The sequence below is a fragment of the Canis lupus genome, chromosome 5 (genome assembly GCF_048164855.1).
Source record: "Canis lupus baileyi chromosome 5, mCanLup2.hap1, whole genome shotgun sequence".
Taxonomy (NCBI): domain Eukaryota; kingdom Metazoa; phylum Chordata; class Mammalia; order Carnivora; family Canidae; genus Canis; species Canis lupus.
Window position 1 is genome coordinate 15,785,673 of NC_132842.1, and position 25,377 is coordinate 15,811,049.

A 25,377-nucleotide genomic window follows, 5' to 3' on the forward strand; every position below is an offset into this window, starting at 1 on the left:
AAGAGGACCCCTTAGAGGTTATAAGGGAAAAAAGCTGTCCTGGCCCCAAAAAGGCTAGTTCCAGACTCACGATACTAGATGCCACTGCTTTCAAGCTTTTAGCCTATAATCAACCCATATTGAAACCAGATTTACGAGCTCTTCAGAGGAGAGCTTTGTGATTTTCTAAAGCAGACATGTTTGGTATTTTAGAAGGTCAAACCCCCTATGGTGCAGTGTTTTTAATAAAATCAGTTCAGCAGAAATTAGAGACACACCAGTCAATTTCTGAGGAAGCCTCTGAGCCATTAGAATAAGGGAGTTGAAGGGGGGTCATGTAAAAGACACAGCTACGTACAGATCATTTTTTTTCCAAAGGAATAGAATGGAAGGGGTGTAGATGGAGAAGCATCATGGCAAATTTGGTTCCATTTGTCTAGGGTTGGGGCAAATTTCCAGTGAGGAAAAAAAAAAAAGTCTGACTTTTGGGGTGGGGGGGAAGTTCTATGTCAATAGTAAGCACGGGCCGTTCCTGGTTAGCCCTGGTTAGCCGGGTCTTGTCCTGTCAGCTCAGACTAACAGTAAACATCTCCAGGAGGGAAAAACAAACAAACCAGTCATCACCTTTTTTACATCACTGAATCAGGTAGGTAGTTATTTCATGAAGGGCCCTTTATCTCTGCTCTTGGCAACTTCCACACTCTCACAGGAAAGCGCATGGAGAACCTATATTTAGTCCCTGGTAAAAATCAAAGTTGAGAAACCTGCAATATTTTCGTCGAAAGGCCTAGTTATGACGCCCAGGTCTGATTTTTAAGACTGGCGGTGAGGGCGTGTGCAAATACTGAATGGATAAATATCATCATTTAGTATTTATGAATACTGCACACGAAGGGGAAAGGGTTCGTCATTAGGAAAAGACCCGGGAAGAGCCAGTCTCTAATGCAGCTAGTACTTTAACACGTGGGGACCCCCAGTCTGCTGGCGGGGGCAGGGGCACAGTGCCATCGCCCTGCTGCCAAAGGGGGCTACAGACAGCCTAGTGAATTTACACAAGGCACAAGAGGCAGGGCAGCCAACACAGAATACAGAAGTGGAGGCATTTTGCATTCAGCTTCCAGCAAATGTCTGTGATTCCAGTGCCAGCAGAGACCCGGGCCTTGTCTGGAGAACAGGGTTTTACGGGTTTTCAAGCATTTCAAAATACAGGACTTTAAAGCCTTCATTGCCTTAGCTAACCAACTGTTGAGCTCTTAGCTGGTATTTGGAAGAAGTGGGGTGAATGGCGAGTTAATAGCAAAGCCAGCAGGGGAAAACTAACCAATCGGAGCTGATGCAAATAGTGGCTGCTTGAGGCATCACTGCGTTCCCATGATGCTGTACATGAAAGCAAATGGATAAGGAGCAAGAAGTCTCTTATTAATCTTCATACTATGAAACTACTGTAATTCAATCTGAAGCTAAAAATGGGTGAGGGTGGAAACTCCTTGAAGGGGGGGATTTTGGTGAATTCTCTCCTCCTGATAGGTTTGGATGGTTATGTCCCACAATTCTCTGGCTCCCTCAAAAAGTGACATACCTAAAACTTAACATCTTTTATAAACTGTAAGTCATGCATGCAAGAAGTGTCATTCTCAAAAAGCACAATACGAATGCTGTCATTTATTAAAATGTGTATTTATTCCATAGCCTACTTTGTATGGGGCTGTGGTCTATTAATTATTAAATGATCTAGGTACTCGTTTTTAGACTAGGCATTTCAACTCCCAATTCTTCCATGAACTTGGCTACTGCCTCTGTCTTAAGGGACTCAAATTATGCTGATCATAAAATAATCCCCCAAATATGCGCACACAATCCTTTAACACTCAGAAAACCCCATACTCAAATATGCAGAACTAGAGGTTAATTTTTAAGCAAAAGTTTCAAATATACAAATAAAGAATCAAAAAGAATCCTACATGGCAAATTCTTCTCACATGGAGGCTAACAAAGACCTATTTGGAGGAAAAAATACACAAATGTGGCATGGGTTTAAATTCAGGCTGAGCAGTTATTGCCAGGCATAAAGTCCTGCAGGAGTGGACACACTATTACTTAGTCTATCAGTGGCTGAAGTCACCACTGTGGAGGACAAGGAGCCCTAGTGGCATTGCCTGCCTGTTCTTTAAATCCCAATTGATACAAATATGTTCACTATTGACACCCTTTCTAAACATTAAGAAAAAAAAAAAATGTGAGTAGAACACTGCATCGAAGGAAGGCTTGAAAACTAGGAGCATGACACAATCAAGTTTGGCTAATTTGAAATCCAAAAAATTGCATTTGGTCTGAGACAAAGTCAACTGATTAACGAACAGTAGAAGTAGACAGTCACTAACATTAACTACAAGAAAAAGTTTCGTTGAGCAGGTTTGGTTCGGTTTTTCTTTTTTTGGTTGGAGGTAGACACATTCTAAAAAGCATTCCAGAGCAACTGGATTAAGTTGATGAATATTATCTTTGTTAATAAGGCAGCTCCAGACACTGATCCATCATATCTGACCTGGTATAAGGAAGTTTAAGATTTCTCTTAGGTGAAAGCTAAACATCAGGATTATTCTAACAAAAAAATGTGGGGAAGACACTGAATGGTGGGCAGTACACATTTAGAAATTCTCCATACTGTAAGGAAACGATGAATATGCATGTAAGAATAAACAAGATCTCAGTCTTGCTTTAAAACAAACAAAAACAAAACAAAAACAAAAACAAAAAAACCAAAAAAAAAAACAAAGAAATCAAGCCAAAGCATAGTCGAGACCTAACTGAGCAACAACAGGTCTTCATTTGTATCATTAACACGGAGTTTCTTATGCTTCCCACTTAGTTTTTAATTTATGACAAGACACTGCTAAATTCCAGACAAAATATATATATATATTTTTTTAAATCTTTACAATAAATCAAGATGTTGGAGCTTACACAGAGCACATTTTAGGTTATTTAGGTACTCGATTCCAGCTCGCTCAGATGCAAATAACCCTGGTAACAGTGTGTACATAGTCTTCTCTTTGCTTTTTATAATTTTAAAGCAAATAATACATTTGACTGTATTTAAGTCTGTGCAAATAATCCTTCAGAAGAAATATCCAAGATTCTGTTTGCAGAGGTCATTTTGTCTCTCAAAGGGGATTCCGTGAGTCCGTTTTTTTCTTCAGATAAAGTGCTCCTGTCCAGCAGAACTCAAAGCCTTCAAGCGTCCAAGAACTTCGGTTCAGGTAAGACTCCGTCATACGAATTCCAGCTTCCCGTGCCCACTGTACATGCCCCAATGGACGAGCGAGAGGATCTTCTCGTTGCTGAGGTCTGCTTGTCTCATTTTGTCACAGGTCAGACAGCAGTTCTCATGCCCGCTCACTGGCACCATGCATTCCAAGTCTAACTTTGCCACCTGCCCCTTTTTGGAATGGTGTCCATGGAAGCTGTAGTGCAAACGGGACAGCATCTGTTGCCGTTGATCCTGCAGTCTCTTGTTTTCACTTCGAAGCATCCTCAAGGCTAACATAATAAGCAACACCAGAATTAGGCCGCCGGCAATGGGAACAGCAATCACAGCCGCCCGGAACCACAACTCTTTGGAGGAAGTCAGCTCCTGGACTTTGGTGATGAGGTTTCTACTGCCATCGTGCTGATAGCGGTTTCCTTGTCCTGGAGGAACACAAATGAGGAATCGAACCACGTTAGCCCTGCCTGCAGATATTTACCATCATCTATCCGTTTGCAACAAGGCACCCCAGGTTAAAAAAAAAAAAAAAAAAAAAAAAAAGAAGCTTATGGGGAAATCAACAAATATTTACAAAATAAACGTTGCAAAGCGATGCAAAGATGAGCTTACGAAAACAGTCCTTTAGGGACTGTCCTTACCGAACAGTAACGGTCTTCTAGGTCTTCAAAATGTTGAAAAACTAGGCAAAACCCATTATGTAGACAGACATCTAATGCTCAGGCAGACATAAAAGCTACTCAATAGAGATGCATCTTTGCATCCAGCCATGCCTCTCCCTCTGGTGTCTCTAATTACATTAACAACAAAATCAATAGCAGACATACAAAGTCCCGGCTGCCATGAACCTATAGATGAGGCCAGAGTTCTCGTTAGAGAAGGCTTCTACCTACCTGAGGCCTCCCCCTTGGGAGGAGCGAGCACATCATGCAGCCCTCTGTAATTGCACATATCTTCATGACAGCATTCCAATGTGGGCATGGTGGTGCCAGAGTGGTTTCGTGCCTGTTTGGCTTGGCAGATGTCTGCCGTGTTTGCGAGAGAGTCCAGGCAGCCATGGGTGAGTGGGGAATTTGTGTTCTGAGGATCAAGAAGTCTAGAGAAGCAGGCGCTCAGCTCAGATTTACACATATAACCAGTTGCCACGCAGTGGGCAGCATCACAGTAGCATCTGATTTCACCTGAAAACAATGAGAAATTTCGTCACGCGCCTTCAGAGACCAGATAAAGCATCTACTTGAGCAATTACTAGATCCTAAGATCAAAGGCACGAACTTTTAGAATATTCAGCTGAGTGCCTGCAATGGCAGCCTGGGTAGCCTCGGAAGAGCCCTCTATGCAAACCGGTGCTTACATTTCAATCCAGTTAAATGTAATTTTAGAAATGTATTAATCCCCACTGCAGAGAATCAAAGTTCAATTGTGATTACTGATGAGTTAGCAAAGTAATTCAAAATAGGACTTCTGGAAGAAAAAAAGAAAATATATATATATATATATATATATCTGAAATAATCATCATGATAACTTCTCCTACCGTAAGGTAAATTACACTGTTTATTCATTTTAATCCGATGTGACCATACAACATAAAAAATGCTAGGCTTTTTGATTTTGTCAGTATAAATATTTGATCGGAACTACTGAATTGTTTACTACCTTAAAGGACTGTGCCAAGATTTAAGAGCTTTAGCTAACACCTTATAAAGTTATTAACTAGAAACACAACAATCTAGAAATTGCTCCGGTCAGGAGGTTTTAAAACTATGAAACTGGGCAGCTATTTGCAACCTCTCTAGAAAAGGCAAACTTTGCCTATAAAGATCTTTTCATGCAGAGGAGCTTTTAGTCAGTATATTGTAAAACAGGAACTAGGCAGTTTACAATTAGTGGTTTGCTTGCCAAAGTCAATTTCTTTCAGCCCAAATGGAAAGTCATAAAACTGGGGGGGGGGGGGGGGGGGTTTGAGGAGGGGAGGCTGGTGTAAAAAAAAAAAAAGGCAAAGCTAACTTCTCCTCCCCTTAACTCCCTGGTTTTACATGTAATTCGACGTGGGATCTAAAAGGGGAAACATTGAAACTGAAAATCCTCTGCTGGTTGAATGAAAAATCCTTAAGGAAACCTCAAATTTTTCTCCAGGAAGTGATTAAAAGTTTCCTTTATAAAACTTATTTGGTGAGTTGCAAGTCGCTGGTAACATTTTGCTGCAATGCATGCTCTAAGGCTTTTAGCGTCAATTTCTAGTTCAAAAGATCTGGGTCTCAGAGCTATATCACTAATACCGGATTGACCCAGCGGACTCTGGTCACTGTCATATGTCACAAGTAAAGCTACTGTAAACTGAACCAACGCGCACACCTCTTCCCAGCTTTCCAATCTGAAGTTTTGTGTCGTTATTACTGAAATCCCTGCTCTGAAATCAAACACCAGGAACTGTGGTTTTATAGACCTCTTCCTACCCTCTCCTTTCTTCCTCCTCTCCATGAATGTGAACGCCTGAGTAAGGTGTCTCATTTAATTATCTGTCCAAATTCCAGGCCACTGTATGGTGTGCTCAGTTTTCATCAGACATTGCTAATGCTTTCGTTCTAAAACAACAAAAAACCCCAAAGCTGCCAGCTAATCACAGATCTTTGGCAATCTGAGTTTAACTGTCCAAATCTGGAGGTCCTGCTCCTATCTTAAACCTGCACGCTCTCTGCCCGGAGTCTGGGCCCAAGTCCCCTCTCTCTAGGAAGCCCTTCACGTTGGAACTCTTGCTTTGAAAGGTTCTCTCTCCTGCCAAGCTCACTTGAGTTTTTTCACAAAGCTCACCAGGTCTCATGTGGTGATGGCTACATATCCCCTAATCTTGACGAATTCCATAGACAGATTTAAAGTAGAAATAAAACAGATTCAATGTCCATTTTGATCCTATTCACCTTCAGACCCAGTGCAGAAAAAGAGCACCGAAGGAAAAAAGGGAGAAAAAAAAAAAAAAAGTAAAATGTTTATGAGAGCCTATTTAAAACACTCTATTTTCAATGACCTAAAACAGTCCAATAAAATTTTGACAGGTAACTACGAAAGTTCTAACAACTTTTTTTTTTTAATTGGAGCCACATTTGAACAAGTTGAATGGACTTTTGTATTACTGTATTAAAACTATATTTCTGTTGTTTCATAAAGTTTCTTCCTGTGGCATGCAAAAGGGCCCAGAAAGGGGACTGGTATTTGGAAACAGTGAACAATGCTCTTCTGTTCCCCCCCTTTTCTTGTTACTGTATGTAGTGATTAAACAAAAATGTCTGCTTTAGTCAAGATGGCTACAGGAGAGACTGCTGGCTTCTTTTAAAGCTTTTGAAGTCCGCAGCAGTCAGAAATCTCTGATCCCCTAATTATATCATTATCAGGCACATAGTTTCGGTATCTGTGACTTCATGTCAGTCCGAGTCCCTCCCTGTTCTGCGGGCCTTGGACAGGGCCAGGAGGCTCCCCTCCGCAGGCTAGCAGGGCTGTTATTTAGGGTTAATTACACCCTTCCTTCCAAAATAAATAAATACTGTAGCACATCATCCTCCCTGGGCTAGCTTATCCTTTAACCTCATGCCTGCTACATGGCAATTAGAGAAAAAGTGGGGGGGGGGGGGGCGGAGGGCAGAAGCTAAATAATGCTTCCCATTAAAAAAAAAAATTCATCTGTTCACTGAACAGTAGGTAGAGTTCGTGGCGGGGGAGGCGGGGGAATCCTTGAAATCTAGACGTTTGGGTTATTTCGACCTAAAAGAGGGAAAGCCTGCGGGGGCTGGGGGGAGAAACTGCCCTTTTTCTTTCCTGTTTTTCTTTTTTTTGGGGGGGGGCAGTAGTGTGTAAAGTATGGAGGTGAGGGGGAAGTGGGGCCGCCCACGGAGCCCCGCCCCCGCCAGCCCGGGAAGCCACACGGCCACAGCGTCCTGCGCACGGAGGCACACACTTGGGCACCCAGTGTGTCACACGGAGGCACGCACACTCGCCGGCTCACGAGGACACACGCCCACCAAGGCACACGCGCGGCCGGGCCCCCCGGCTCCAGCTCCGCGCGCCCGGGCAGGGTCCCAGGGTCCCGCGCGCCCCGGCCCAACCGCGCAGCCACCACTGACACACTTACAGGAACCCCGTGACGACCGCCCGCCCCGGGGCCGGCCTCCACCTCCACGCGCCCGCCCCGGGGCCACCGAGGGGGCGGCCGCGGACCCGGCAACTGGTCGCGACCCGCGGGCTCCAGCGCGGGGGGAAGCCTCGCCCGCCGCCTGCCAGGGGCCGCGGCGCCGGCGCCCCGGGACCCCCGCGCGCCCTCCCCGGACAGCCCGCGCCCCGGCCGGCCGGCGGGCACCCACCTCTGGTGAGCAGCACGGCCATGGCGCAGAGTTCGAGCTGCAGCCAGATGAAGATGTAGCTGGAATGGCGATCCATTGACGCCCCCCGCGGCCGCGGCGCAGCTGCAACCTACGGCGCCCGGAGCGCGCGGGGCATGGGTGCTCCCGGGGCGGCGGGCGCCGTCGGCCAGGGGCGAGGGGGCGAGGGGGCGAGGGGGCGAGGCGCCGGGCCGCGGCCGGAGGGGCGCCCACGAGCCCACAGGACTTCGGCGGCCCGACTGCGCGGCCGCCGCGCCCCTTGGCTCCGCCCGGCGCCGCGGTCCCGGGCGGGCTCCCCGCCTCGCTCCCCCTCAGCCGGCCACGGTGCGAAGGCAGAGGCTGCCCGAGCGCGCGCAGACAGCGCCGGCCGCGAGCTCCAGCCTGCGCCCGCCTCCGCCTGCCCCGGGCCGCGCCGTAAATAGCGCCTCGCGCGGGGAGCCGGCCGGACCGCGCCCCGCCCCGGCCCCGCCCCGGCCCCGCCCCGGCCCCGCCCCCGGCCCCGCCCCCGGCCCCGTCGGCGCCGTCTGAGTGGCCGCCGGGCTCCTGTCAATCACCTCCGCAGCCGGGGGGCGGGCCCAGACAGGGGCCGGGAGGGACCTGCCCCGCGGCGGCGAGCGGCGGCGGGCGGCGGGCGGCGAGCGGCGAGCGGCGAGGGGCGCCGGCGTCTGGGGCTGCGGGCCGCGAGGCTGCCGTCTCCCGCGCTCCCCCTCGCGGAGGCCTGCGCGTCCGTGACCCGCGGGAGGCGCGGGCCGACCCTCGCCACTCAGACTCGGGCCGCCATCGCCCGGCCCGTGGCTTCTTTGTGGGGTGGCCCCGAAACACGCGAGGACGGCGCGGCCGCCCGGGGAGCCCTCCCGGGCCACGCCGCGCGTTCTCGGGGCCTCGGCCGGGCGCCCCCGGCGGGGCGCGGCTCCCTTGCGGCGGCGGCGGAGGGGCTCGGTCCGCAGCCCGGGAGGGGGCGGCCGGCGACGGGGCCTGCTTTCAGCCGCCTGCCCGGCCCCTGGGCGCATCCGCCGGAGCCGCCCGCCGCGTGATCGATAAAGCCCAGACAGACAGACTGTTGGTCGGTGCGAGCCGCCGAGTTCTCCGGGGCAGACAGGGGACGGGGAGCCGGCTAGAGACACTTAACGAAAATTAGCAAATCCAAAAGCGCCCGGCGCCAGCGAGACGACACTGGCCGAGACTGACACTCAATTAACCACCCCCCGAACAATCGCAGGCAAACACACCGGCTGACCCCGATCGATATCAGCCCCACAGTGATCTCCTCTCGGAGATACTCATTCATTTATTAGGACTTGCAGGGCTGCCGGCCCCCGGCGTACCCAAAGGCGGTCCTGGAGGCTTTGCTGCTGCTGTTTTGGTGGTGCTGGTGGTTCTTTTTTTTTTTTTTCAGGTGAAATTCAACTTAAAACTCTTTATCTGAGGGAATGCTCTTGTACCCCGTCCTCCCATAACCTGAAAGGAACCAAAGTCAACCATTTGCAAATTTCCTTTTAGGCTCAGCCAACATTTCCCTACCTGATAAAACGTCAAGGGGTGGGGTGGGGGTTGCGGAGAAAGAAAAGCATTTCATGCTAGGGTGGGAGATGTAAAGTCAAACCCTTTAGGACCGCAGTACAGCAACGAACTTTGAGGCTAAGAAAAATATATACATGACTGGAGGACCAAAAATCAAGGTGAACCTTGTAAATTAAAGTTGCAAGTCCGTAGAGGACACAAGATACGGTTAATGAGATTGCCTCTAAAAAACTGTTTTGTGCAGAAAAAAATAAAATGATCTCATACATTGATGCTCTGCCCATTACTTCACTAAATCCAAACTGCCTCGGAAAGGATGGGAGAGCAAGCCCCGCAGACGTTTTAAGGGGAAGTTAAACTGGTTAGGGCACCAGGTAAACAGCAGGCATTTCTCAAGTGGTGAGCTGACCCTTGGTCCTAAGGAAGACTTTGATTAGAACTTCCTGACATCTAATTCTTTGACAAGTTAACAGTTCTCAGGGGTTCATGCAGACAATACTTCTCACGTAATGACGCACTCTTTTTTTTTTTTTAACTCTAGAGAGTCAATTATTAGCTAAAAGAAAACTTTTCATTCAACTGTCTCGAAGCGCCCACTATAGGCCAGACTCCGTCTGGGGTTATAAAGATGTCAGAACCTAAACAGTAAATCACAAACAATGGAGTGGGAAGATGATAGAGATTTCCGTGCACAATGTTACGATGCATAAAGAAAGGAGAGATAAGCAGCCCAGGAAGTAAAAGAGGACTGGAAGGTCTGCTGGAAGCAGTGACATCCGGCACGACTCCTAAAAAACAAGAAGAACTGCAAGGAGACCATTGCGAGCATAGAGGGCAACAGGAACACAAGTGTGACGTTTATTGATCGTGTTGGGGAATATGGGTGGTAAGTAGGGGATGGGGAGATGGAGCTGCAAGCAATTCTTTGTTGTTGGAGCATAAAATGTGAAGTAAGGAGTGGGAAGAGATGCATCAGAAAATAACTATATTTACCTGTAATGCAGATAAATACTTGTTTAGTGGAAGGCAGTCTTGGGGGATGTGTTGATGAAAGTTGCACTGCACTAAACACATTCTGAGTCCTTTCCCAGCCCTCTTCAGAGGAACATCTGCTTTCTCTGGAGTGGGCATTGGCAGGCCAACTGGGGGCCTCTGTGCCTCTGGCCATGAGTGGTCACAGGACCCCAGATGGACCAGTGAAGTTGTCTCTTCTGGATCTTTGGCCAGAGATGCCTCTCAATCTGTAGAGGTCAATTCACGGTGACGTACAGAGTTTACCTGTCTGCAGAAGAAGAGAAAAATGACAAAGGTGTAAGTCCAGATGGATACCCAGTCAGTTCAGGTCCTTAGGTTCCTTATTAAGTTAACTCAGGCACCTTGATAATTTCCCCTTTTTACTTAAGGTTCTTTTCCCTTCAACTCAAAGGATCCAAACTATGATACTTGTGTTTTACTGAATTCCTTTGGATGTTTGATCATTCCTGGATGTATACTTTTTTGTTCCAAACGCAATTCAGAATAAGAATTTATGATCCAGGGGATCCCTGGGTGGCGCAGCGGTTTGGCGCCTGCCTTTGGCCCAGGGCGCGATCCTGGAGACCCGGGATCGAGTCCCACATCGGGCTCCCGGTGCATGGAGCCTGCTTCTCCCTCTGCCTGTCTCTGCCTCTCTCTCTTTCTCTCTCTGTGACTATCATAAATAAATAAAAATTAAAAAAAAAAAAGAATTTATGATCCATTCCTCAGACAATGTTTCAACTCTTTTGTTTTTATTATTAGGTTAATGGGCAGACTTTTTAAATTGCCAGAAATTAGTTTTAAGGGAAACAAGTCTGTACTTTGTCTAATGGTTTTGGAGCAGACATGGACTTTTCAACTAAGTGAATGAGAGTGTTTGAATCGATGTGGAAAGTCAAAATTGGCTCATGGATAATATGTCAATTAGGAGGCCATAGTGGTGGTTGAGAGAATAGGTAACAATTTTAATTCAATTTAAGACTCAAGGAAATTGCTTCTCTACAGAATTTTTCTTGCGTTTTGTACCTAGTTCTATTATTACTTTCCTAAACATAGGTTGGCAAGTAGAAGAGAAAATAGCAAAATCTAGTGTCTTTTGGAAACTTCGATTAAGAAAGGAAATCAGTGACCAAAATTCTTTTTACTCTTATGAAGGGAATTCTGAATATATGAGCTGGAACCAACTATCTGTACTTAAGAACAGAATGCTCATTCTAGGCCTAACAGACTGAAATAATTAAACACTATGATAGTTTAATATTATTAGCATCAAAGAATGTTCTAAATAGGTTTTATCCACAGGCATATATGGATATATATTATGTATAATGTATATGACGTATATAATCACAACACTGACACATTTTTACATTGCTCTACACCACAGAATAACTTTCTAAATTTTTTTTTAATAAATAGAAAAAAAAAGGGGTGGTGGTGGTGGAGGTTTATGTCCAGCCCGTTTCGTTAACAAAGCTATAATACCAATCTCTGCTTACTCAAATAATGCCATTGCTTCCCAAAGGTATATGTGATCCTCATTTTCAGCAATGCCTCTCTCTTCACAATGAAGATGAAAAATAACTCTTGGTACATTTTGTTCCGAGAGAAACAGTTGTGTTTAGTTCCTGGCTAGCATACAAACAGCTCTTACAGTCTAAGGATAGAATCTAACATTTCTACCTGTTATACAGATCTTCTACCAACTAACAATCCACAGAGGTTGGATAACACTTTGAATTCTCAGTAGCAGCTTTTTTAAAAAGTCATTTATTCTCAGTAGAAGTTAGGAGTTCAGAACTGAAATTTACTTTCATTGGAATAAAGTCAAAGGTGAGAGATTTAGCCCAGCCTAAAAGAATGGCTATGTAGTGAAGTGGTTGTTTTTTGTCTCTTTTGTTTCTTTGTGTTTTTTTGTTTGTTTGTTTTGGTTTTGGTTTTTTCTTTTTTCCAAAATGAACTGACTTCAGGGTCCGGTAGATTAGTGTGATAGGACCCAGAAAAAAGACTGAACGTCACATTCCAAAATGCCCATCCTCCCACAAGCTAGCAAAAATGCTATGGGGGTGGAGGGGTCTTACAAATAAACCCTGCAGTATCTGTTGGGTGGAAGTTTTCTTAAGAATTTTTAAAGCAACTTGGGGCACCTGGGTGGCTCAGTCGGTTAAGCTTCCTGAGTCTTGATTTCAGCTCGGGTTGGGATCTCAGGGTTGTGGGATGGAGCCCTGGGACGGGTGTCAAGCTCAGTAGGAAATCTTCTTGGAATTCTCTCACTTTTCTCCCTCTGCCCCTCCCCCCTCAAATAAATAAAACTTAAAAAAAAAATATTTTAAAGCAACTAAGTTTAGAATACAGTAAGAAGGGACACCTGGATGGCTCAGCAGTTAAGCGCCTGCCTTCCAGCTCAGGGTGTGATCCTGGAGTCCTTGGATCGAGTCCCACATCGGGCTCCCTGCAGGGAGCCTGCTTCTCCCTCTGCCTGTGTCTCTGCCTCTCTCTGTCTCTCATGAATAAATAAATAAAACCTTTAAAAAAGAAAAAGAATACAGTAAGAAATGTCCCTCATTAGAGAACATTACTTTATGAACTTAACAGTGAGTATTACTTATAATCCAATCACATCAAATATATTCTGTATAATCCTTGACCATAACCCACAGCCTTTGTTCTATTCAGTTATGTTAATGTCATTAAGCCAGTAGAATTTGTAGTAGACATTATTCAATAACCTGCTAGTTTTGCCTATTTTCATCAAATAGCCAGTTTGATTCCTTTTGTTCTTGTAACTAAAATGGTAAATCAATCCTTTAAAGCAGAGAAATTACTTTAAACAAATCCTCCTTAAAGGAACATCCTTGACCTAGAATGCTGTTCAGTAATGTGAGGAACAATATTTTTGAGTTCTATCTCCCTAGCTAACAATACTTTGCTTGTGTTCCTTTGGATTAAAAAAAAAATGTTCACAATCAAGCCACTGAAATTCAGAAGCTTTGATATTTGCTTTAGACAGCCAACCATTTAGTCTGTAGCTTGAAATGGACTGAAACCATTCATCCTCTTCCACAGCCCAAAATCTGCCTGAGTTTTCTGCTGTTCTGCTTCTACCCACTCTTCTTCCTTTGCTGGCCTCAGAGTGACTTCTTGTCATAAAGCCTTTCTCATCTAATACTGGATCTTCCAAACTGAAATCTCATTGACAGGACAAAATGAGGTCTTTTGCTGTGGAACTTTGAAACTTACATTTGCCATCGTGTTTTTGTCAATGCCACCGTTTTTATTTCATAATAATTCCTGAGGAAATAATTAGCTATACAGTATTTGTCTCACACTTACAAAGTGTCAAAGATACACATTAAATTTGATGCATGGGTTCAGCCCCTGGAATGAAATGCCAGCCAAAGGGAAGATATCTTCTAACATTCAATGCATTTCAGTGCAATGTACTCTGTGGGCAGAGGCTTTGGAGAGAGCTACAGGTTTCCGCTGAGTGAGACCATCAGTGAACAGAATTCTTGTTCTTCTTGATATTAAGGGAAGAACTTATAAGGGTTTGCCCCCATATTCAATAATCTTCCTTAGTTCCATTTGGCCACCTAACAAACAAGCTTCTATTCTCTGTGAATTTGTTTAAACACAAATAACTCTCCACTGTCCCATTCATAGCTTAATGTCACTTACCTATATTTTTAGCCTCCCGTCTCAAAGACATTTAAAATATGCACATTTGGGGTGCCTGCCTGGTTTGATCGATGAAGCATGTGACTCGATCTCAGGGTTGCAAGTTCAAGCCCCACATTGGGTGTAGAGATTACTTGAAAAAATAAAATCTTTATAAATAAATAAGTAAAATATGCACATTGATGGTATGCTGTTCAGCTAGACTTGTTTAATTAAAAGAAAGAGACCCATTGAAGATTAGTTAATTTAGGAGGGGTTTCTTGTATGGATACAATAGGCTTATTGTAAGGATACAGCTAATTGGGAATAGAGAAGCATTACTTACCTTGCTGGGAAGCCAGCCTCCTGTATATAATATATATACATGATACACATATACAAAGTTTAACTCACCTATAAAAAAGTATTAGTGAATTCCTTCAAATCATTAACTTAGTGTGAATTTCTCACTTGACTGTTTGCTGTTGTTATCAAAAATAAACTTCATGTGACCAAATGAAAGCAGCCCATCTATACAGACCAAAGCGTCAGATCTTTCCAGAGCCAGGAGGACAGCAGGATCACTTTGAACTTCCGGATTACTTCTGGATTACAAGATACAACAATCTTGAATATCCTGGCTTTTTAGTTGACTATGGCAATGAAAATAGCCTTTTTATCAATTTTCTGAGAAAGATGAGTATTTGGGATGGATAAGTATCTAGCTTTCCCTACACATGTAGTTTGGATATTTGAGGGCCAGGTGCCTACATGTCTATGAGCAAATGACATAGCAAATGACATTGCTTAGCAGTCTATATGTAAAACACGAACAAAATTCATCAACTTCCAACCAAACAGCCAAAATAGTCACTTGCTTACTTAGAGGCCCCATCCCCACTGTCCCATGCCACACCACTTTAGCTATTCCTCATAAAGTCATAGGAATATAAAAAGAGTTTTCTAAAGAAGCAGTATTGTTAACATGGTTACTATACTTCCCTTTTCATTCTGGCTACTCAAAGAGATTATAAATAAAGACCAGAAAATACCTCTATTATGCTTTCTCTCCCTTTGATGCCTTTCACAATGTCATCCAGAATAAATTTTCTTTTTTAAGGAATTAATGTCAACGAGTGAATTCTGAATGGACACGCTCGAAACTTATCGATGAAGCAACAACAATCCACGAGGAGATGAGACCTAAATTTGTATCCACGCTCGAGTCAGTGTGTTATCACCAGCAAATCTGTTGTTCCCTCGCTGACCCTCTTTCCTCTCCCATAAAACGAGGACAAGCGTGCTGGGTGGCCTGGCTGTCTCAGAGCTCACTAAGTAGTACCGTGAGCTCAACATGTTAACTGTGAGCCCCTACAGAAACGTTAAATGATTTTCCGGAGGAAACAATGAGCTTATCGAAATCTATCTTTGAATCATCCGAATAGATTTATGGTAGCTTTAGGACTCTTCAGCTGGGTTCAGGATTTTCTTCTCCCCAGAGCCGATAATTTGAAGTGGAAATGATGCCACTGCCAATCCAGTCTTGGCAGGGTGATGATAGCTCTGTAAACACAGCGTGCATCTTGCCAACACAGGTTAGCTCTCATGACCGGTGATAGTCCAAGAATCAGCAGAGACAAATTGGTTGGCTACCTTATCATCATGCAAGAAATGGAGCTGCTCACTAAAGGAAGAGCCAGAATTTATGCCCTTAATCTTCTTCGGGGAAATCCAAGAAGTTTCTCCTACCCTGTAGCAGGACTCCTTTAAAAGATTACCCATCTCCAATTCAATAGCATTTTCCAAAGAAGTGTAATGTTGCTTATTCACCGACAGAGAGAAGCATTTCCAAATAAAATCCTGGTTTCATTATGGATGTTTTGCCAAGAACTGTGCTCATGAGCCATACTCTATTTTATGGGTCATCAATAAGATTACTGAAGAGACTCATGCCTTCAGGGTGCTTACCAACCCACCATCCTTCTCTTAGGCAACTGCCTAATTTTAACAAAGGTTTGTAGAAAGGGCAAGCAGGGTGGTGGGCTGGAGAGGTGGGGTTGGTGTGACATTCCTTTTCCTAATCCTTCAAGTCATCTTGCTATGAAGACCTGCACAGTTTTTCCAGAAATAGGTGAGTCCGACCACTGATTGATACAGGTAATGCAGAGAAAAGAGCTTATGTTTGTATTTATTTGTTTGTTTGTTTGTTTGTTTGTTTAGTCAGGGGGAAGGTACAGCCAAAGCCTCTTCAGGACTGAAATCTTCTTGTTTCCAACACTCAGCCAAAGTCCAGCCAAGACTCAGGAGATAAAGAGAGAGGGTGATGGGGATGGGTGGTTCCCGAGGGGGAATCTTCCATATTGACAGATCCTGGAAGTTTTGGGAAAGTTAACTCCAGGCTTCACACATTTTTACTGCCCCGGGTTTATGGGACTGGAAGCAGAGTCTAGGTACGTTTCACTTGAAGGATAAAGTGAAGGCAAAGACAAGCCCTCTAGGTTCCCCGTTGAAAAGAGAGTAGCAGCGGCAGGTGCAAGTCGGACCAATCAACCGGACGTTAGTATCGGGTCTTAGGGACCCCCCACCCCGCGCCCCGCCCGGCCCCGCCCCGCGGGTAGAACGTCGGGAAGGGGAGACGCAGGGAGGGGAGGGCGAGGCTGGGAGTGGCGGGCAAAGGCGGACGGAGGGGGCCGGGAGCGAGAGCCAGAGCCAGAGCCCGGCGGAGAAACAAGAGACCGAGCGAGACAGCCCTGGGGGCGGGGAGCAAACGCTGCAGAGAGGCACCAATTATCATAATTGCAGGTAATGGTGCCGAGGCGCCAAGCAGCTCCGCTCTGTTTTACATCATTGGGCCCGACCCAGACGCACCCGCACCGGCGCTCGGCTCCTCCCGCGCCGAGTCCACGGCCCCGGGGCCCCTGTGCACGCCCCCAGCCCCCGCCCCGCCCGCAGCGCTCAAGTTCGGGTGCGCCCCGCCACCCCGCCACCCCGCCACCCCGCCACCCCGCCGGCCCGCTCACCTGTCTGACTCACCTGCCTGCCGCCCGGCCCTTGGCGGCCTCGCCCCGCCGCCTCCCTCACTTGTGACAAGTCCAGGGACACTGACTGGGCCCAAAGTGAAACAAAGGGGCAGACGCTTCTGGTGTGGACAGCTTTCCCCCTGCCCCCCATCCTCCGGGGTTCGGGCTTGGGTCGTAGGCACTAGAAACAACGCTGTCCTGGGCCTTGCGCCCTTGCCTTTCTGTCTAGCCTGCAGGTCTGTCTCACCTCACCCTCACCACCATCGCCCAGTTCCCCTTCCCCCTTTAACTCGAGACTTAAGTGGGGTCTTAAAAATAAGCCACGTGGAAACAAAGCAGATAAACATAAGGGAAAGGAGCAGTGTTTGATTCGAGCCAATTACATCTCTCTAGGCCTGTATTGTCACCGATCAGATATGACTCCTAGGGTGATCTCTAAGATCACTTCCAGGTTCAGCCTTAAAAATGACCCCAGGTTAGAAAAGAGCACGTGACATTACCTTCCCTAGCAAGGTAAATAAAGTTACTGCTTTCCAAGAAACACTTTAAGAAGGTCTTCAAAGAGCAGCCCTATGACCAGTCTACCCTTTCTGAAGCTTTGTGTCTTAAAAACAGATGTGACTAGAGGCACCTGGGTGGCTCAGGATTGAGCATCTGCCTTTGGCTCAGGTCGAGATCCCAGGGTCCTGGGATCGAGTCCCGCATCAGGCACCCTGAGAGGAGCCTGCTTCTCCCTCCGCCTGTGTCTCTGCCTCTCTCTGTGTGTCTCTCATGAATAAATTAACAAAATCTTAAAAAAAAAAATGTGACTAGTAATACAAGCACTTGGTGCTAATACATGTTTAAGTCCAGCTCAAAACTGTGAGCTGTTTGACTGGACACTGTATGGATCAGACCATTCCTGACTGGTGACCTCAAGGCAGAGTATAGCACCTTGAAACGTCTTTAACGAAGCAGAGCAATCAGGTAGGTAGTGGCACTTAATGCCACATTTAACCATACCAGTGAAAGAAAGACTTTCAATGATTTAAAAAAAAAAAAAAACTTGCTTGTAGAATCACAGAGGGCACAAGGACCAGTGGGTGCCAGCTATGCCACCTAGAAGTTGTCAGGCAGACTTAAAATAAGGAAGAACTTCCTAGCAATAATGCCGCCTGGAGGCAGAACAGGGCAGCCTAGAGAATCTGTGGCTCCCAAGCATTTGGGTGAAATCCAGTGATGGGCATGTGAAGTCATTGTTGGAGCAGGTGACCCTTTAAAGTCCCTTTCAACACTGAGATGCTATAATTACAGCTACAGCTTCTACTTATTGTTTCCTTTAATATTAAAGATGACAGTGCCTTGTCATTTTCCAGAAGTAGGAAGAATGCTGGGCGCTGGAACTCATCTAGGTGGTAAGGACCTAAGAGTCAACTCGGGCTGCCCTGAGCTGTTCAAGACCGCAAATGTCCAGCTGAGGGAGGTACGTGAGGGCTGGGCTTCAGCGCGGCTCTCAGACCTGGCTGTGGACCCTAGAGCTGGCCATGACTGCTTGAGAGGAGTGCCTCTAAGTGACAAAATGAGCCGAGTAGGGGGCCGTCACAGTTCTGTGCCCCAGCCCTCTGTAACCTGGCGGGACTGGTTCATGGGCAGGAAATTATAGCTAAGGCTGCAAAGGGCAGGTGGCCCACCTGAAGACAGCTGATAAATGGGGTCTTAATTCAAGTCTGGGATCCATACAAGATCAAGGAGAAAACCTCAAAACCATTTTAAACTGATATAGATTCTCCCAGCCCTGGACCGCCAATGTCATCAGAAGGCATTCTTTTTTCTTTTTTTTTTTTTTTTTTTAAGATTTTATCTATTCTTTCATGAGAGACATACAGAGAGATGCAGAGACACAGGCAGAGGGAGAAGCAGTCTCCATGCAGGGAGCTCGATGCGGGACTTGATCCCAGGATTCTGGGATCACAACCTGAGTCAAAGGCAGACGCTCAACCACTGAGCCACCCAGGTGCCCCCTCCCGTGTGTGTGTGTGTGTGTGTGTGTGTTTAAGTTTTTATTTATTTATTCATTTAAGTAATCTCTGTACCCAACGTGGGCCTCAAACTGAAGATCCCGAGATCAAGAGTTCCATGTTCTTCCCACTGAGCCAGCCAGGTGCCCCGCCTATCTTCCTTCATGATGTAATTGTAGTTTATTTTCCCAGCCTTTGCTAACACGGTATTTTAAGTTCCTTGACAAGTACCCCTTGAAGTGTGCCTAGAACTGGACCCCAAAATCAGGAACAGAGTCCCCATAACCCAGCCTGGTGGCTCTGCTGCTCTTCAAAGGCCTGTCCTCCCCAATATCCTTCCCAGATGTCCTGCACATCACATGGTCCAGAAGCAAGAGGAGCAGCGCTGGGAACAGGGCCTCTGCTCCAAATCATCAAACTTTCTCTTTTACCACACATTTGACTTCTTACACATGTATCCTTAAATGCAAATTCTTCCATATTATTTGAAGTAATGTGTTCTTCTCTGGAGAAAAATTATGTTAAAAAAAAAAAAAAACAACCCCACCAGGGTAGCCCTTTCTCCCTAAGCCAACACTAGAACTTTCACATCTATTATCACTTTTATTTTTCAGAGAAGGAAACACATTGGCCTTTGCAGCCAGAGCCTCCTTGTGGAGTAGGCAACCCCCTGGGAGGGAGCTGGCCAGTGGCACGTCTTTCTCGCCCTCATGTGGTGAAAGGGAAGTAGCACCCAGCTGGGCAGACAGCAGCCGTGGTTTGCTGTTGGAACAGGCAGCAAGGTCACTGCAGGGAAAATTTAGAGTCAATATTTTAATGACCGTGTCTCTAAGCCGGGCAGTGACATCAGTGAGAGCCCTGTTCCGAGAATCTTCCTAGGGCTTTGGACAATAAGAAACAAGCTTCTCTCTGTATGTAAGGCCAGGAGGAGGGGGTGGTAGCAGGTCCAGGTATGCCATGGAGAACAACGGTGATCATTGTTCTGAACAAAACACCCTTGCCCGAGAGTGTGTCACCCCCCAGCGAGCCAGGACTCTTCCCGAGGAGGAGCTCTTATTCTCAAAGACCCCGGTTTATTCCTTGGTTTTTAATATTTTTGAATGGCAATGTGCTAACTGAACAGAACCACCACAGAGCATTACCCCTGACCCCTAAAGTCTAAATGTGTGCATTGTTTCTATAAAGCCACAAACTGTTTGGGGCTGGCTTCAGCTTTAAAAAGCCTCCACAAACAGGAGTTACACAAAGATGCCCTCCTTTCCTGATCCATAGGACCAGGTGCCACCAAAAGATGGGTGACTGAGGTTTCCCCCAGAACGGAGCATGGCAGTATTGTGGATGTTGTCTGGAATTCCCCCACCCCTCCTGCCATATGACATGAAAATCTGACTCTCGTTCAGGTCAAGATCAAAGCCAAGAGACTAACAGGATAATTCAGCCTCCAACTCCACATGAGTTGCCAGTCTAGACTGATCAAATTAATCAAACAGTTCCTCTGTGTACTGAGAGCCATGCGAGGCCACGTCAGCCACTTTTTAAATTAAATCATGGAAATAATCACTTCCGTCTCTGATTTCACAGCTGAGGAAACTGAGAGAGGGTGGAATGGCTCTCTGGGGGTCACACCAGCTGCACCGAGCATTTGCCTTCTGGCCCACGGGAAGATGGGAAGATGTGGTGGGCCATTGCATTCGCTGGTAAATCACGGTTGGCTTCTCCTTGAACAAAGATACGGGAAGAAATTGCTAGAGTTCTGAGCTATGGTTCCACAGGAACATTTTGGCAATATTATAAGGTAAAATTACCTCTTGACAAATGGAATAATTTGAGAGAGAAAGAGAAAAAGGGAAGAGAGAGAGAGACATTTTGTTGCTGAGAACGAGGGCTGTTGATGAGTGGGTTGAAGCCCTGCAGCTCCCGAACCTCTCTGGGCTCCTATGAGCCTGAGATAAAAGGATTTCTGAAAACGAATTTTGGGGTCATTCTTGGATATGAGTCTTCATTACAAGAACCAACATGCCCAGGCAGCTGTCAGTGATTATTTCCCCTGATGCCTGATTTTATCTGCAGGCTCTCTCTGCCCAGATCTTGGCCTTCCCCTACAGAAATATTCTATGGGGATTTCCTGACCTTGACCCTGACCCTCAGTGCTCATTAGGTGCAGAAGCAGGAACAAGGAGGAACCACAGCCTTCACACCAACCAGAATTTTCACACCCATCAGTGAAATGGATACCATGGAAGAGACACCTCAGGCCTCCTGTAATCCATACCTGCTGTCTGTTCTGAGGACAGTGGATGGGAGAGCCACTGATCACTAGGAACCCAGAGATAATGTCATCTTCCAGACGAAGAACAAGGAAGGTAGCCATGACTTTCCTGGCAGGAGTCCTGGTGTGGGGTCCGATCTCACTTGACCCCTTGGGGCCTCAGAATCCTCAGCCAAAGGACGAACCAACCCAAGAAGTGGCTTCTCAGGTCCCTTCTGGCTTGAGAGTTCTAAGCTTCCTTTGTACACCTGCTCATACTGCGGAGAATGAATAATAGGCTATTAAAGGGGCCCTTGTTCCTGGTTTCTGCAGAGGCTCGGAGACCCACTCAGTGGTTCTCAAACTTGAGCAAGCGTCAGAATCATTTGAAAGGCTCGTTAAAACAGATTAATGGGATCCTCCCCCAGAGTTCCTGATTCAGGAGTTCTGAGGTGGGGCCTGAGAATTTGCATTCCTCCTAAGTTCCCAGGTGACACTGATGCTGCTAATAGGAGGCCACATTCCCAGAACCTTTGACCTAACACTATCAAGAAACCAGGCTCCAAAGACACCCCGACGTATGGCCCAGAGAGATAAACCAGTTCTGCCAGCCAAGAGGGAGCTGCTTCCAGACAGACACCTACCCCTAGCCCTGCTGACAGGTTCCTAAATAACCTGTAACCTATCTCCTGAGCTTAGTCTTGTGGAGAAGGATATCATGAGAGCTGGTATTTATATGGCACTCTACAGTTTTTCAAAGAGCTTTGCTTTACTTCATCTGTCCCTCCCGACAATCCTATGACTTGGGTAAGGAAGCTATGACCATCCTCAGGGTCTGAGGCCAAACCTACAGTTCCCAGGGGTCACGTGTTTGATCAGTATCACCACCCAGATGCCGTGGAGGGGGCACTCAGGTCGGTTCACCCCAAGCCTTCAAGTCTTCTGTGTTCTTCGTACTTTGCCAAGCTGGCCTTGAGTGTACTCTTCCGGGTGATGGGGACATGGTTTCTAACCAAAGAATGATTTCCTTGAAGTGCTAGTGAGGTATCATTTTAACACCTGCAAAGCCACATTATTCAGAAAGCTGTTTTCTCCCACTCCACTGTCCTCTCACAGTAGAACCTTGAAGCTTGAAGCCCTTACTCTTGCACCGGAGTGTGCCTTTCCAACAGGCTGGTGAATCAGGGAGTGAATTTGCACTGTATTTCAGTCATCTGACCTGGAGCACCAAATAATTTTTCTGCATAGCCCAGTGTCCTAGACAAGGGCTCCCTGTATAAGATCGTCAGAAGGCAGCTTTAAGTACTCAGCTCTCAGGTTTTTTTTTTTTTTTTTTTTTTAAGATTTTATTTATTTATTCATGAGACACACAGAGAGGCCGAGACCCAGGCAGAAGAAGCAGGTTCCATGAGGGAGCCTGACACGGGACTCGATCCCGGGTCTCCAGGATCATGCCCTGGGCTGAAGGCAGCACTAAACCGCTGAGCCACCTGGGCAGCCAGCTCTCAGTTTTGATTTTTAAAATCCCTGATCACTATCTTGAGTCCTTTCTGGCTTCAGTGTTGCTGCATTTAGCAGCAAGTCCCTGGAGATAGTAGGCACACCGGCAATATAAAGGGATGGCTGCAAGCAGGTAGAATGACGCCTCCCTCCCCGTAGGCACCCCATCAGCAGCAGCAATCATGAACCTCACAAATAGCACGATTGCAGTGGTATGTCTGGCTCATTCTCCATCACCCCTTCTGGGAGCCCTGCCTCAGAAGTCTCTCCTCCTGAACACTCCAATGCAGCTCTAGGGAGTTCGGGCTTACTAATTGGGATAAAGGAACAAGAAAATCACCTATCATGTTAAATGGACTGTTACAATGATTCAACCATGCTTTTCTTATTGTGGAACAGTGACTCTTGGAATTGAGCTTTTGCAAGAGAGATTAAAAACCTTACTTATAGGACAGCACCTGGGTGGCTGAGTCAGTTAAGCATCTGCCTTTGGCTCAGGTCAGGATCCCAGGGTCCTGGGATTGAGCCCCACATTGGGCTCCTTGCTCAGCGAGGGGTCTGCTTCTCCCTCTGCCCCGCCACCTGCTCATGTTCTCTCTCTCCCTCTCTCAAATAAATAAATAAAATCTTAAGAAAAAAAATGCAAAAGCCTTGCTCATTTACTCTGAGAGCCTCAGCCCAGAGCAGGGCCCCGAACGCTTTGTCAGTGATGCTGACAGGTGGAGGGGACACGAGGAGTAGGTGCTGACCAGTGGGAAGCCCCCAACCACATGGCACCGAGTTGGGCTTTCTGGTCTTACAACCAAACCCTTGGCCAGAATCTGTGTGTTTCCTGGGTTATGTGTTCTAAGAAGTGATGCCAAAATATGTTCCCTACCTAAATGCCTCATCCACTCCCCTCCTCATCTACCAGACGGAGGTCACGATGATAGTTCCTACCTCCTAGGAGTGTTGTGAGGATTAACTAAAATATCACCTGAGACACTGTTTTGTAAGCTGTAAAGATTAATGACTAGTATCCTAAAGGGACCGATGTCTGAGGATGGACCATGAACAGGAGAATGAGGATGAAGAACACCTCATAATTACACCCAAAAACTGCCATAGCTGCCCGAAGAGTCCACCTGCCCCAACATGGTTCTATTGCTGGGACTTGGTTTGTTCCAGATGCAACATTTTAGTACTACTTGTTTTTTTTTTTTTTTTTTTTTTTTAAGTAATCTCCATGCCAACCTGGGGCTCAAACTCACAACCCTAAGATCAAGAGTCACACACTCTATCAACTGAGCCAGCCAGGCATCCCTAATATTGCTTCCCCTTTAAATTGAGATGCTCCAGACTCACTGCTCATGGTCCCTGGGTTGCTGACAAACAATATACAGATAATGCCAAATGCTGTCCTCGTGGAGGGTGCCAAGGGGGCTAGGCTGCAGGACTATCCCTCCAGTCCATCAGCACTGGAGAGCTGAGATGGGGGCAGGAGGGTTGGAGAGTGATTTCCCTAAGGCATTTCGATCCTATCAGATGAGGCCCACCAAACAAATGGTCTACTTGATAAAACATATGGACATTTGCTGTCCCGCCCACAATTGACCTTTGAACACTCGAGAAAATGAATAAACACAAAGGAGTTAGGTTATCACAAAGTTCATTTTCTTTTCAAGTAACAAAAGTCACAACGTGTGTGTTGAAGTCTGATACCCTGTCTGTTCCTCCCTCCTGCTACGGACTCCTCACTAATAACATTATGAGCTCAGGCTGGAATGTCAACTTGAACTTTAGCATTTGTGGCACAACCAACTATAACTCAGTTTAAGCATACTTGTTTTATTTGATTGAGTGTTCCAATTTACTATGCACTTCCTGAGGCCCTTGGGTTAAAATAACATGATCTAATGCAATGAAAACCAGCAAAAAAATATATTCTTTATTTCCAGTAGCACAAGGCCAATTGAATCTACCCAAGGCATACTTAAACAGTGTTAATCAGCCTGGAGACTAAATGGTTTTCTCTCCTTTCTTTGTGTCCAACTCACAAGCCCACCTCCCTTCCCATCTTCTGATGGTGTATGAACATACATAATTTTAGGGATAATCTAGTGCCTCCAGAAGCTAAACGGTAGTGTAGTAGTGAGTGCCTAGGGAGGTTCCTGAAGAGTTTGGAGGCAGATTAGACCAAAGAGAAAAAAAGTTCACCCTTCAATAATTAATTCTAATTCTCTAACTCCTGCCATGAATGTGGGGTATAAGAACTTTATAAAATTCTTGAAGACATAAAACCAGAAAAGCGGCCAGGGAGAAATTGGTATTTGATTTGAATATGAAAGCAAGAATGAGACTTGGTTGATAAAAAGAAGAGAGGACACACCGGCAGATAGAACCACACGAGCGAAGGCTGGTGTACACAAGCATGGCATGCGAGCACTCAATAAATATGAAGAGGTCATGGGCTGTGTGCTAGGAACCGGGCTAGATCCGGGATGCCTCAGGAAGCACAGATATCTCCTGGAACTTAGATCCTCAGGAAGGGAGACAGACAATGAGAACCAACCAAGTAACAGATAGAGATGCCAGATGGTAGTAAGTGCTATGGAGAAGAATAGAGCGGGGAGGGAAGATAGGGAGTCCTGAGTCATGGAGCTGGGCTTTAAAATCAAGTGACTGAGAGGGGGCACCTGGGTGGCTCAGTCAGCTAAGCATCTGACTCTTGATTTCTGGCTTAGGTCACAATCTCAGGGCCATGAGATGGAGCCCCATGTCGGGTTCTGCACTGAGTGTAAAGCCTGCTTGAGACTCTCTC

The 25,377-nt window shown here is 46.3% G+C and overlaps 1 protein-coding gene and 1 long non-coding RNA gene across 3 annotated transcripts; both read right to left on the reverse strand.

Annotated features, from left to right (window-relative positions):
* Positions 1-2,877: 2,877 nt before the first annotated feature.
* Positions 2,878-7,764, reverse strand: BAMBI (BMP and activin membrane bound inhibitor). Its single transcript, XM_072825564.1, has 3 exons — positions 7,600-7,764; positions 4,138-4,425; positions 2,878-3,669 (listed from the first exon to the last, which is right to left on the reverse strand). Exons 1-3 carry the CDS (start codon positions 7,673-7,675, stop codon positions 3,251-3,253), a joined length of 783 nt encoding a protein of 260 aa, XP_072681665.1. The 5' UTR covers positions 7,676-7,764; the 3' UTR covers positions 2,878-3,250.
* Positions 7,765-9,930: 2,166 nt separating this feature from the next.
* Positions 9,931-16,362, reverse strand: LOC140633259 (uncharacterized). 2 transcript variants are annotated; one of them, XR_012030900.1, is made up of 4 exons: positions 14,865-16,362; positions 13,834-13,966; positions 12,524-12,680; positions 9,931-10,420 (listed from the first exon to the last, which is right to left on the reverse strand). It is a non-coding gene; the product is annotated as an uncharacterized lncRNA (long non-coding RNA). The 2 variants fall into 2 exon arrangements; XR_012030899.1 differs by having other exon boundaries at positions 9,933-10,420; positions 13,834-16,362.
* Between the last annotated feature and the right edge of the window lie 9,015 nt (positions 16,363-25,377).

Excerpts from the sequence above, each read along its gene's own strand:
- BAMBI (XM_072825564.1), bottom strand. The coding sequence starts at position 7,675 with ATGGATCGCCATTCCAGCTACATCTTCATCTGGCTGCAGCTCGAACTC. Across the intron at positions 4,426-7,599 it reads GGCCGTGCTGCTCACCAGAG|GTGAAATCAGATGCTACTGT; the intron begins GTGGGTGCCCGC and ends CATTGTTTTCAG. Across the intron at positions 3,670-4,137 it reads TCCCAAGGGGGAGGCCTCAG|GACAAGGAAACCGCTATCAG; the intron begins GTAGGTAGAAGC and ends GTGTTCCTCCAG.